This window comes from Physeter macrocephalus, chromosome 15 (assembly GCF_002837175.3).
Source record: "Physeter macrocephalus isolate SW-GA chromosome 15, ASM283717v5, whole genome shotgun sequence".
NCBI lineage: Eukaryota > Metazoa > Chordata > Mammalia > Artiodactyla > Physeteridae > Physeter > Physeter macrocephalus.
Window position 1 is genome coordinate 30566977 of NC_041228.1, and position 12863 is coordinate 30579839.

Sequence of the window (12863 nt, forward strand, 5' to 3'; positions counted from 1 at the left end):
AAGTGTCCATCGACAGATGAACAGATAAAGAAGATGTGGCACATATATACAATGGAATATTAATCAGCCATAAAAAGAAACAAAATTGAGTTATTTGTAGTGAGGTGGATGGACCTAGAGTCTGTCATACAGAGTGAAGTCAGTCAGAAGGAGAGAAACAAATACCATATGCTAACACATAAATATGAATCTAAAAAAAAATAAAAAATGGTTCTGAAGAACCTAGGAGCAGGACAGGAATAAAGACGCAGACATAGAGCGCAAGATGGAGGAGTTATGGGGATAAATGTATATGTATAGCTGATTCACTCTGTTATAAAGCAGAAACTAACACACTATTGTAAAGCAATTATACTCCAATAAAGATGTTAAAAAGATAAAATCAAATAAAAATAAATTAAAATATTGAGCTGGGAGTCAATATTTTCAAACACAATAATATAGATTTTAAACTTTGAAAAGCATCTTCTAAACTAAAAAAAAATATGCTGATCACTGTTTTTCTAATTAACTGATCCCATCTATAGTGAAGTAGTACAGGAAAAAATGCCTGTATTTTCAACCTTTCACTTGCTATTGACTGTTTATCCATAGTCAAAACAAAAATAAACTTTAAAAAATATCCCTCAATTTTTCTTGAACTTTGTAACCATCCTCCTCTAGATATCAGCCTATGTTTCTGCTTCTTTTCATAGTTGAACTTTTGGAAATAAGAGTCTACTTTCACTGTCTTTACTCCATCACCTCCTACTGATTCCACAGTGTACTGCAATGTCTTCTGTCTTCCCAGTTCCCTAAACCTGCAAAGGAGAATAAACTAAAGGGAAAATCTGATAGTCTTTTTCAATTTTATTTTATTTGAACTTTATGAAGCACCCAACTAATTCCTTATCAATGCTCACCTTTCCTTTTATTTGGTAACATCTCATACTCCTTGGTCTCTAACCTGTTTTTTGTTCCCCTCTAATGCTCCTTTCCTCTACCCAGCCAAGGAATTTTTGTGTTGTGTGTGGCTCACTTCTAAGTGAAAAGATCCATGATACAGAGTGCTATAGAGTCTTGTTATTTAAAATTGTGTTCCAAGGACCAGCAGCATTGGCATCACCTGGGAGCTTACTGTGAAGGCAGGATCTCGGGTTTCACTCCAGAACTACTGATTCACCTTTGCATGCACAATAAATTTGAGAAGGACTGTTAGTAGAGCTTTTGAAAGGATTAAACTTGCAGACTGAATAACTGACAGAAGAAACAGGTTTCCTTATACAACTCCCTACCCTTGACAGTAACACTAGCATCTTCAAATCTCTGTCAAACTAATTGTTTTCTAAGGTAGTCATTGTGATAGACTACCTTACAGTTACTAAATACTCTGTATTCCTCCCTGGGGAGGAATATAAAATACGCTGTACCATCCCATTGATGTCAGACTTGGCTATGTGACTTGCTTTTCCCAAGGAAACGTGAACAGAAACCATGAGTCTTTCAGGTAGAAGTGTTAAGACCCAACATTAAACTTCTAAGCCCTTTTTTCCTTCTATCTCAAGGCCAGGGCTGTTCCATACAGTGACTACTCTCTAAAAGGCTATTACACATACACATACCTGTGCACACACATCTAGTCATTCCTGTTTCTGCTCTTGGTTAAATTAAAATGCTTGGAAAATAAAAGTTCTTCAGGAATTCATGCATAAGAAGCAAATCACCTACTACGGGAAAAAGAAAACAGTCTAGCTTGCTTAAGACCTCTTTACTGAAACATTATTCAATGCCACAAGAATGAAATTATACCAAATTATCAAAATAAAAACTCTAGGAATGATCAAAGGAGTAGCAGGGAGTACTGAACAATTATGTAGTAGAAAAACTATTTGTGACTGTTATGACAGCGCTATATAAGAATTGTAAATATGATGTAATAAATATCAGGAGGTCGGGAGAAGAAATATGGGAGATGACACTGCTCATGTTACCTCAAACAGTTAAAGAAACCCCACCTAAAACTGAAACAAGAATGTAACAATAATACCAATCTCTTAATTAATATTTTTGCAGATTCTGCTTAACTTTACACACACCATTTAGGAAATACTTTCTGAAGGCAAACAAATATCTTTCAGTCACTCTTTCCCTCTAACCATCTATCCATCATTTTATACATATATAGTCATAAAATAGATCTTAACAATAATGCCTACCCTAACATTAATGACATCACTATATAGTTGGATTGGAGGTGGCTTTTAAGCTTTAATCTTTGTTATGTATGACTTCTTCATAGTTAGCATGCATTAGTTTTACCAAAGTTTATAATCTAGCACCTACCCCTCAGTTAAGACAAACCATCAGATAACTGCATATTTGGGTTAAGTGTTTTCGTCCTGTATAGAGCTGTTTTTACTACCTTGCATTTTGTTGTCACACCACTGAACTACATTAAAGAACGGTGTTAAAAAATAGCTTTTTGAAATTAGAATCTGTATTTACTATAAAGATGATGAGGACACTTTTTGCTATATTAGAATTCCATGAGAATTTTTTCTCTTTATTCTATCAGGAAAAGTTGTGTTTTTCTTACCCGCCTAAGCAACGGGTTTATCTTTATCTTAGTGACACTGTGATTTATGTCTGATCACATTTCCCTTTTTCACTGATTGCTAGAAAACAAAGGCTAATTTTTGGCCTTTCTCTAATACATTAATTTGGTCTTAAAACATGCCCCTTTTTTGTACTAATATTCATTCATTCAAAAAAATGTATCAAGAGTCTCTTAATGTAAGTTTGCTGATGGCCATTAGGGAGTCTTTATAAACACAGAAAAAAACTATTTGCAGTTACTTTACTTTTTAATTAATGTTTGATTTATTGAAGTACAAATATAAAAATCTAGTTTTCCTTTAAGCCTTCAACTATAAGTGTATTCTATTTATAAAACTAGTAAATTTAACACACTTTCTAAGGTGCTTTTGATAGTTAATCAACTCAAATAGAAAACAAACTAAATATCCTTAAATACAAACGAGTAATTAAATTCTCTCACATATATATACTAAATTGTATTTATACATCTACTATCGTAAACACTTTAATTGCCTCTAACAAGAAAACCTTTCTAAAAACTTAACTCTAGTAAATACATTACAATAAAGTTTTAAATATAATGAGTGTTAAGTTCTCTTAAACATTCCAATAGTTTCAAAATTTAGCCAAATACTTGCACCTTTTAACTTAAAGTCACTCAAAAAATAATTACATAAGTATTCATCTTCAATTAGATTCTTAGGCTAATTTGTATGCACTCTAATAGGCCTAATTCTCTGAAATATAACAAATATTTTAAAGACCAAATACACTGATTATTCCTAAACTTAATACAAAAATACTAAGCATTTAACAAATTTCATCATTTCCATATTTACTTCTAACCTTAACAAGGGTAAAAGACTTACCCACTAAAGTGTGGTCCCCAGATCAGCAGCATTGGCATTACTTTAGAAGTTGTTAGAAATGCAAATTATGGGTCCTGGCTCAGAAGTACTGAATCAGAAACTCTAGAGGAGGGGTCCAACATTTTTAACAAGCCCTTGGGTGATTCTGAGGCACACTAAAGTCTGAGACTCATTGCTTTATTGTAGCCTCAACTACTCAGAGGCAGTTTTGTCCTAAAACACAGATAATATAAAAGCCTTGAGTTCAGCCATCCCGTGAGGTGAGCAGCAATTCTAAAATGGGCAAATCTACTTCATTCTTGAGAACCAATGGACAAAGGAAACAACATTAAGACCTCAAACTTAGTTGGAGTTACCATCAGAGAAGACTGAGGTTGTTTATCGAGAAGAGATTCTTCTCCCCATCACCTTAGAAAATGAAACTAAGACTGCAGACATCTAGGGTTATCCTCTTCCATGAGTGACCTGCAGCACCATGAGTTGTTTTTTTAATAGTAACAACTGGTACTCCAAATCCTATACAGACATTTGGTCTTCTCTGGATTCAAGATAAACTATTATCTAACTCTTCCAGACAATGTGCATCTGCAATTTCCAACCTAAAATATATCTGTTTTCTTACACCTTCCTTGGATTTTACGTTTTCATCTCATTTTAATATCCTTCTGATTCTAAAGAAATTTCAGTGACTATCCATCCTATCCTTTACCTAATTTAACTTGTTTTAACTTTAACATCACACATGATAGAATTTTGCATTCTTCTCACATTTTTTCCTGTCTGACATAACTCTTAGAAATAGGAAGATAACACTCAAATGGATTCTATATCCCTTATTTCTTTGCCTGGGCCAGATTCTTTGTCAGGAAAATGGGATAATAATAGTACCTATCTCACAGAGTTGTTATTAGGATTAAATAAAAATATCTGCTAGTGCCTGCTCCATAGAAAATGTTCTTAGCCACTCTTATTCTTGTAATTTCCCCAAAAGATATTGTTTTAATTGGTAAAAGTAAATGAAAAGAAAGTTGAAATAGGAGTGAGATGTATTTAAAGTATACTGTCACCAAGTGGGAGAACAGAGTTGACCTAACAGGGAAGTTTATGATAAAAACTATGCTACAATTAAGTTGAAACTCTAAATATGTTAAATTTTTTTACTTATTATCATGTGATCTAGTAACCGACTACATTTAAAGGTTACCCAATACAGGCTTATGGTGATGCCCCCAAACCTGATCTATACTCAAGGTCTAAAAATTTTTTTGAATCAGAATATAATTTACTCTTTAAGCAGGAGCAAAAATTGTGTCATAGTGTGTCTTCTTTGTAATTGTTATTAACTAGAGCAATGGTGTGATAAGTTCCTTAATGTGTCTAAGTCCCAATTAGATTTTCCTGAGGGGACTATAATGTTGGAGTCAGCAAACACTGAAAACTGGTAAAAGCAAAAGTAGCCACCTTGGAGAGGAGCGAAGGCATCAGTTAACACTGTCAGGTAAGCAGTTTGTTTATTAGAAAGAGTTAAAATGAGAAACATATGACCAAAATTTTATCTGGTCCATCCTTAAACTGTCAATGGTAAAACCATTTTATCAACATCGTTACTGAACATGACATGGTGAGGGGTAAGATCACAAACAACAAATGGAGTCCTGGAGTGTAGCCGATCTACAAGTGTGGAAGTGTCTGCACAAGATATACTGCTACAACACAAAGGACATTTTAAAGAACTGAAGGAAGGGTGACAAATAACAGGGAACTTAAGCAGCTGTTATAAAAATCTAAAATAAAGGTAGTCACAAGCAGAAAGAGTAGAAGAAATCCTTTAAACAGACTAAAAAATACTCATTCCAAAGGACACAAATGTAAAGAAAAATCCTATACCCAAAACCTACCTATCTGGTAGGCAGCTGCCAAGAAAACAGTTCTCATTTTAAGCAAAGGCTGCCTAGAAATTAATGAAGAAGCATTTATTTTTTACCTGTATGTATACATGTTGCCTCTCAAAGGAGTCAACTGAGGAAGCTATACTTATACTAAGAGTGGGAGGGGGTAATCAAGTTATTGCTGGGGCATTCATCTTTTGAACTACCTTCAGAACTCTGTAGGCATAACTTTATAGACTTGCAATGTTTTTAACCCCAAATGCTATTTAATTTGTAGCTTTACCATCTATCATTTTCACTAATTCTGTTCCAAATGAAAAAAGAGCTCCAGAGAACCTCTGAGATCATCCAATCAACCTCATTTAAAACAAGAAAATATACACCAAAGAGATTAAGTAATTTATACCAATTCTTTCAGCTAGTTAATGCTAGAAGTACCTGTCCACTGACCTTGGTCATAAAAACTGACATCACAAGGCCTTTCTAACTTGTGTCAGAGATTTGGGGGCACCATGAATATTAAAGAAAGTGCCATGAGTTCATAAGGCAGCTTCAACAGAAGAGGAATTTGAAGCTGTAACTCTGAAAGAGAGTGTTTGATACAGCAGTGTGCTCAATAAATGTTTCTGAATCAATGAATCAGATGTATATATTTGGGCATATTTGTTAAAGTATTCATCATCTCCCTTTCCAGGTTAAGTTACACCACATATTTCTCAGTTCTTCATCTACCTAGAGGCTGGTCACATTTCAATTGTTTTCAATTAGTCAACTGAGGTCTCATAAAAAAAAAAAATCCTTTATTCAAGCACTTTAAAGTTCTAGTCCTCATCCCTGGTCCCACCTTTAAGAGGATTCTGCATCTGGTTAATGTCCTTCAAAGCAGAAACCAAGTATCCCCTTTTTCATTTTTCTAATTCCATAAACAAGAATTGTGAAGAAAATGTGGTCATATGTAAAGTGAAGAAAAATTAATAAAAGGGGCCATGCTAAAATTACATTTTAATATTCAAGTTTCTTCAAAGCTTAAATTACACACACACACACACACACACACACACACACAATCAACAGATGTCCTCACAGTTTCAGTGCTTTAAAATGAATGCTAGGATGTAGGTTATGGATAGATTTTATATTCTTTGTACTTTTCTCTATTTTCTAAACTAATACATAATTTACTCTCATAACACCAAAATGCATATTAAAACAGGTAACAAGAATAAAATATGATTAGGAGAGGTCTGCCATTTATTAACTCAGGGGAAGCCAACGACATTGGAGAAGTTACCATATGCATGATGCAAATACCGCTTCAGCAAGTGCTTTTAAAAATTCCGTAAGATATCAATATCCTGTCATTATGACTGATTTTGTTTTTTAAAGGGCAGTACAACGCCACTATGACGAAAGAAAACTTAACAGGCAGTAGAAATGATAACTGAGGAAAGTTTCCAGGTTCTGCCACCTCAAGACAAAACGCAGCCTTTCAAAATATACGACACAAAAATCCACTGGGTTCCCGTGTACGCTAAACACTTTCTTTTCCAAAGCCGTATTAAGTGCTTATGTGAATTCTAACAGTTGGCAAATATCAAATAAAAACAATGACCCAAACCAAACCCAAGTCAAGCACAGCGCTCTTAATGATTTCTAAGAGGGAAAACACGAGCGTCACAATTGGTTCGATATTCACCTCTCACGCGGAGGGAAAAACGAAGGGATCCTACCCTTGAAATAGTTGGCGGGGTAAGGAAAGTCGAGCATAGGTGAAGAAAGCAGGAAGAGCAGAGCAGGAAGAGCTACGACGCAGACACGAGCAAGTCTTCCGTCCCCAGAGCAGAGCGAGTCCTCCGCTCCTCGCCCCGGTCCCGCCGCCATCCCGGCCCGGGCACACCTGCCAACTCCCGGCCCGCGCCCCCCGCCCACCCCGTCACGACTGCGGCCCGCGGGGCCGCGCCCCCCGCGCAGCTCCCACACCTCCGCCTCCACCCCGCCCTCAGCCCGGGTCGGCCGCGCGGGACGCGAAGGAAGGCTGGGCTCACCGGGTCCCTCCGGGCTGGACGGCGCCGGGGGCCGGTGGGGCGGGGACCCGCACCCGGGGTCCCCCTGGGCGGGCTCCCTCAGGTAATCCTCGAAGCGCACCTGCCGGGCTTCGCCGCCACCCCCGAACCCCCGCAGGCGGTTGGCTGTGCCTCGCAGAAGGCGCCCGCTCTTCCCCGTGAACGTGGTCAGGTAGTCCATGCTGCCGCCGGGCAGGCGCCGAGGAGGCCAACGGTTTCCGCAGAGACGGCCACTAGGTGCTCGCCCACCCACGCGTCCGAGCACACACTGGGGGCGGTGGCTCAGCACGCCTCACCGGAGGCGGGGAGGGGGAAGGGGAGGGGACGTCCGGAACTTGGCCCCGGGGCGGACCATCAGGGAACTAGGAGTCGGGGGAAAAGAAGCTGGACAAAAGTTTTGAAAAGTTTTTCTTGTTGCTTCCAAACGCCAGTTCGCCAAACTTAGCTTGTAAAGTAGATGCATACTTCCTGGAACAGAGGCAGCGTCGAAACGCGGCGGCCTTTTAGCAAGCCGAAACGGACCTATCCACTTCCCCCCACGTGCCTGGCTCCGATGGAGCAGGCCTGCCCCGCCCTACCCCGCCCAGTCCCAACCCAACCCGACTTTCGGGACTGCTGGGGAACGGGGAGGAGGCCGAGCCTCGGGATCCGAGGGCAGAGCCGGGTATAAGGATGGCCCTGGGGAGTCTTCGCTGGATTTGCGGAGAGTTTGGGGGCCTAGGAGGGCACTGTCCAAAAGTTTCTGTGTGTGCAAAAGTTTCTGTGAGTCTGTGTGTGTTAGGGGGAGGGGCACAATCCACAGGAAACTTTTGCAGTTTGAAATTTTGGTGGGCGGGGTGGGTGAGAGAAAGGAGAGAATGTTAGTTTTAAGGTAAAACTAAAGTCGTAGTTAACATAAAACAGATTAAATGCTTCCTAGGAAGCCTTATGAGACCATCTTCGTAAAATAAAGCATTAATCGTCACGTTCGAAGTTCGCCGTGGCATTATGAGCTGATGTTAAAGTTTGCCATTCCATGACTCTGGTCCTGTAAGGCAAGGTAATTAGGGCTTCAGTGTGCAACTTTTTCCTCCTTTAAGCAGAGAAGGAGCAACGACATTTGACGGACGTTTACTACCCGATTTTGTTTCCTGTGAGATCTGGTTATTCTCTTCCTTTCACATCTGTTTATAGCTCTTTTAGTTTTTCCCATGCCGTAAATAAACTCTTTTTCTTGGAATTACCAATTTATTAATGCATTTGAAGAAAAGGTTTGAATTAGGAAGTTGAAGAGCTAATCATACCAAACAATGGAGTCCAGAAAACATCTTTCAGGAACTTAAGCATTTTGCCAAACCATTAAAGATTATCCTCCGCCCTGCCCCCCCCACCTTTTAAATTATTTGACTGATCTTTTTCCCATCATCACCATTTTCAGCTTAAATTCTTAATAGGTTGGACAAACTTCACCATTCTAACATCAGCATCACCTTTATACTTTGTTAAATGTATAGACTGTCTGGGCTGTACCCCCAGAGTGTGATTTCACAGTGTTTCTGAGTAAGGACCCAGGAATATGCATATTCAGCAACCATCCCTGTGTTCAGATGTGCTGCTTAGGAAAGCACTGCTCCTGACTTCCTTCTGTACCTCCTAGGAACCCATTTGGTAGAGTGGTAAGTGGCTCCCAGTTTTTCTGCGATTTCCATTTGATAAGGAAGGAAGCATTACCAAGCTTAGCACCACTTCCAAGATCTCAGAGAGGCTCAGTAAGCTTTAAAAATTGAATTTCAATGACTTAAGTCTAATCCTGATTAACTGCAGTGAAATCCTTTTTCTAAAATATATTTTACATCTTCAAATTTGCCATTAGTTTGTGATAATCATATCCAAAATAGTGGCTGAGTTTTCTATACCTGATTAAATCTGCACTTTTACATGTAACCTTAGTAGGAACCTGTACTCTACCAGTTCAAACACAGGTTTACAAGCAGTTAACCCATCAATTTTTTCTGCTTCTGTTTAATGGAAAGCTAGAGCTGCTGTATAAAAATGTATAACTTTGATGATTAAGTGCTTTACAAGTTTTTATTTAAACTCATCTAAGCCCTAATGTCTCTAAAATCCTTTTACTCATTTCATCAGCTTTCCTTTTTATTCTTCCCATTTGTTGTCTGACCCATCACCATCCTCCTGAAGTTACCAAATTCATTACTCAAACATGTTACTTGGTCTTCTAAATGACTCAAAATCATAGGCCATGAAATATAAACACTCTCACTTTTCTTCCCCTTTCCTTTTTAATCTACAAGCTCATCTCCATATATTGCCTCAGAAGGAAGGAAGTCCTTACTCTTGTCCATGCCTCTCCTTCTCCAATTTAATTCTTTTTTTTTTTTTTTTTGCGGTACGCGGGCCTCTCACTGTTGTGGCCTCTCCCGTTGCGGAGCCCAGGCTCCGGACGCGCAGGCTCAGCGGCCATGGCTCACGGGCCCAGCCGCTCCGCGGCATGTGGGATCCTCCCGGACCGGGGCACGAACCCGTGTCCCCTGCATCGGCAGGCGGACTCTCAACCACTGCGCCACCGGGGAAGCCCTCCAATTTAATTCTTGACCTTAGTCTGGTGTATGTTGTCTATGACTTGTCAGCCTTATTATTCCTTTGCGTTTTATTATTTTTTCTCTCTCCACTCTGGTTCCTTCCTCCTTATCATGCCAAATCACCACATATATTCCTCTCACCCTTTAAGAAAAAAAAAAAAAAAGGTGTCCTTATATATAGTGCATGCCTCCTCCAGCAAACCTTTGCCTTATTTTTAAAATAACTTTATTGACATATGATTTTACAAACCATATAATTCATCTGTTAAAAGTATACAATTCAATGGTTGTTAGCATATTTACACAGTTGTTAAACCATCACGCAAATCTAATTTTTGAACATTTCTATTACCCAGCAAAGAGACTTCTTGTCCATTTCTAGTACTCCCCATTCCTACCACAGGCATAGACAACCACTAATCTACTTTCTGTCTCTATGGATTTGCCTTTTATAAACATTTCATGTAAATGGAATCACACAATATCTGGTCTTTGGTGTCTGACTTCTTTCACTTAGCCTAATGTTTCTGAGGCTTATTCATGTTGTAGCAGGTATTAGTATGTCATTCGTTTTTATTACCAAATAATATTATAGGGATATATCATTTTTATCCATTTATAAGTTAATGGATATTTGTATTATTCCCACTTTTTGGCTATTATGAGTAATGTTGCTATGAACATCTATGTACAAATTTTTTTGTGGACATATGTTTTTATTTCTCTCTATACCCAGAAGTTGAATTGCTGGATTTATTTTTTTGGTATAGAACATATTCTAAGTTTAAGGTATATAATGTGATGATTTTATAGGAGTATATTACAAAATGATTACTGCAGTGGAGTTAATTAACATTTCTATAAACTCGTATAATTATCTTTTTTGTATATGTGCTATGAGAACGTTTAAGATCTACTCTCTTAGCAACTTTCAACTATACAATATTGTTAGCTATAGTCACCATGTTATATGTTAGATCCCCACGAGTTATTCAACTTAAAATTGGAAATTTATACCATTTGAGCAACATCTCACCATTTCCCCCAACCTCCAGACCCTGGCAACCACTATTCTACTCTCTGTTTCTGTGAGTTCAGTTTTTTTTTTAGATTCCACATGTAAGTGAGATCATACAGTATGTGTCTTTGTCTGACTTATTTCACTTAACATAATGCCCTCAAGGTCCACCCATGTTGTTGCAAATAGTAGTGTTTCCTTTTTATGGCTGAATAATATTCCATTGTGTATCTATATCACATCTTATTTATCCATTCATCCATTGATGGATATTTAGGTTGTTTCCATGTCTTAGCTATTGTGAATAAAGCTGCAGTGAACGTGGGGGTGCAGATATCTCTTCGAGACAGTGAGTACATTTCCTATGGATATATACCCAGAAGTAGAATTGATGGATCATACAGTAGTTCTATTTTTAATTTTTTGTGGAACCTCCATACTGTTTTCCATAGTGGCTGTGCCAATTTACATCCCCACCAACAGTGCATGAGGTTCCCTTTTCTCCACATCCTTGCTAACACTTATCTCCTACCTTTTTGATAACAGCCATTCTAATAGGTGTGGGGTGATCTCATTGTGGTTTTGATTTGCATTCGCCTGATGATTAGTGATGTTGAACATCTTTTCACGTAACTCTTGGCCATCTGTATGTCTTCTTTGGAAAAATGTCTATTCAGATCCTCTGCCCAGTTTTTAATTCAATTGTTGGTTTTTTGCTATTGAGTTTCATGAGTTCCATATATATTTTGGATATTAACCCCTTATCAGATAAGTGGTTTGCAAATATTTTCTGCCATTCCTTAGGTTTGCTTTTTATTTTGTTGATTATTTCTTTTACTGTGATGTAGTCCCACTGGTTTATTTTCGTTTCTGCTGCCTGTGCTTTTGGTGTCATATCCAAAAATTCATTGCCAAGACCAATGTCAAGGAACATTTTCCCTGTTTTCTTTTAGGAGTATTATGGTTTTAGGTCTCACATTTGAGTCTTTAACTTGTTTCAAGTTAACTTTTGTATATGTTTTAAGATAGGGGTCGAATTTCATTCTTCTGCATGTGACTATCCAGTTTTCCCAGCAACATTTATTAAAGAAACTGTATTCTTGGCTCCCTTATAGTTGATGGTATATGCATGATTTATTTCTGGGTTCTTGATTCTGTTCTGTTGATCTATGTGTCTGTTTTTATGCCAGTACCCCACTGTTTTGATTACTATGACTTTGTAATAAATTTGAAATCAGCAAGTATGATGCATCAACTTTGTTCCTCTTTCTCAGGATTGCTTTGGCAGTTTGGGGTCTTCTGCAACTCTGTATGAATTTTAGCATTGTCTGTCCTATTTCTATGAAAAATGCCATTGGAATTTTGATAGGGATCACACTGAATATGTAGAACACTTTGGGTAGTATGGACATTTCAAAAATATTCTTCCAACTCATGAACACATGATACCTTTCATTATTTGTGTCTTATTCAATTTCTTTCATCAATGTCTTACAGTTTTCAAAGTAGAGATCTTTCACCTCCTTGGTTAAATTTATTGCTAAGTATTTTATTGTTTTTGATGCTATTGTAAATGGGATTGTGTTCTTTATTTCTTTTTCAGATAGTTCTTAGCATATATGAATACAACAAACTGACTTTCTCTGTCAATTTGTATCCTGCAACTTTATGAAATTATTTATTAGTTCTAACAGTACTTTTATGGAGTCTTTAGGATTTTTCTATATACAAGATCATATCATCTGTAACTTTACCTCTTCCTTTCCAATCTGGATGCCTTTTCTTTTCTTTTCTTTTTTTTTTTTTTTGTGGTATGCGGGCCTCCCTCTGCTGTGGCCTCTCCCGTTGCGGAGCGCAGGCTCAGCAGC

At 38.0% G+C, this 12863-nt stretch overlaps 1 protein-coding gene across 11 annotated transcripts in view; it reads right to left on the reverse strand.

The window, feature by feature from the left end:
* The window catches only part of OXR1 (oxidation resistance 1), a 468745-nt gene that overhangs the window by 94309 nt on the left and 361573 nt on the right, over window positions 1-12863 (reverse strand). For 2 of the 11 annotated variants that reach the window (XM_024129826.2, XM_028500302.2), the window contains exon 1: window positions 7381-7676. The exons of 6 other annotated variants lie outside the window; for them this stretch is intronic. In XM_024129826.2, the coding sequence (XP_023985594.1) occupies window positions 7381-7579 (199 nt within the window). In that variant the 5' untranslated portion in view covers window positions 7580-7676. Of the gene's footprint in view, window positions 1-7031; window positions 7236-7380; window positions 7677-12863 lie in introns of those variants that run through there. 3 more of the 11 variants (XM_024129829.2, XM_024129825.2, XM_024129827.2) reach the window with 3 other exon arrangements.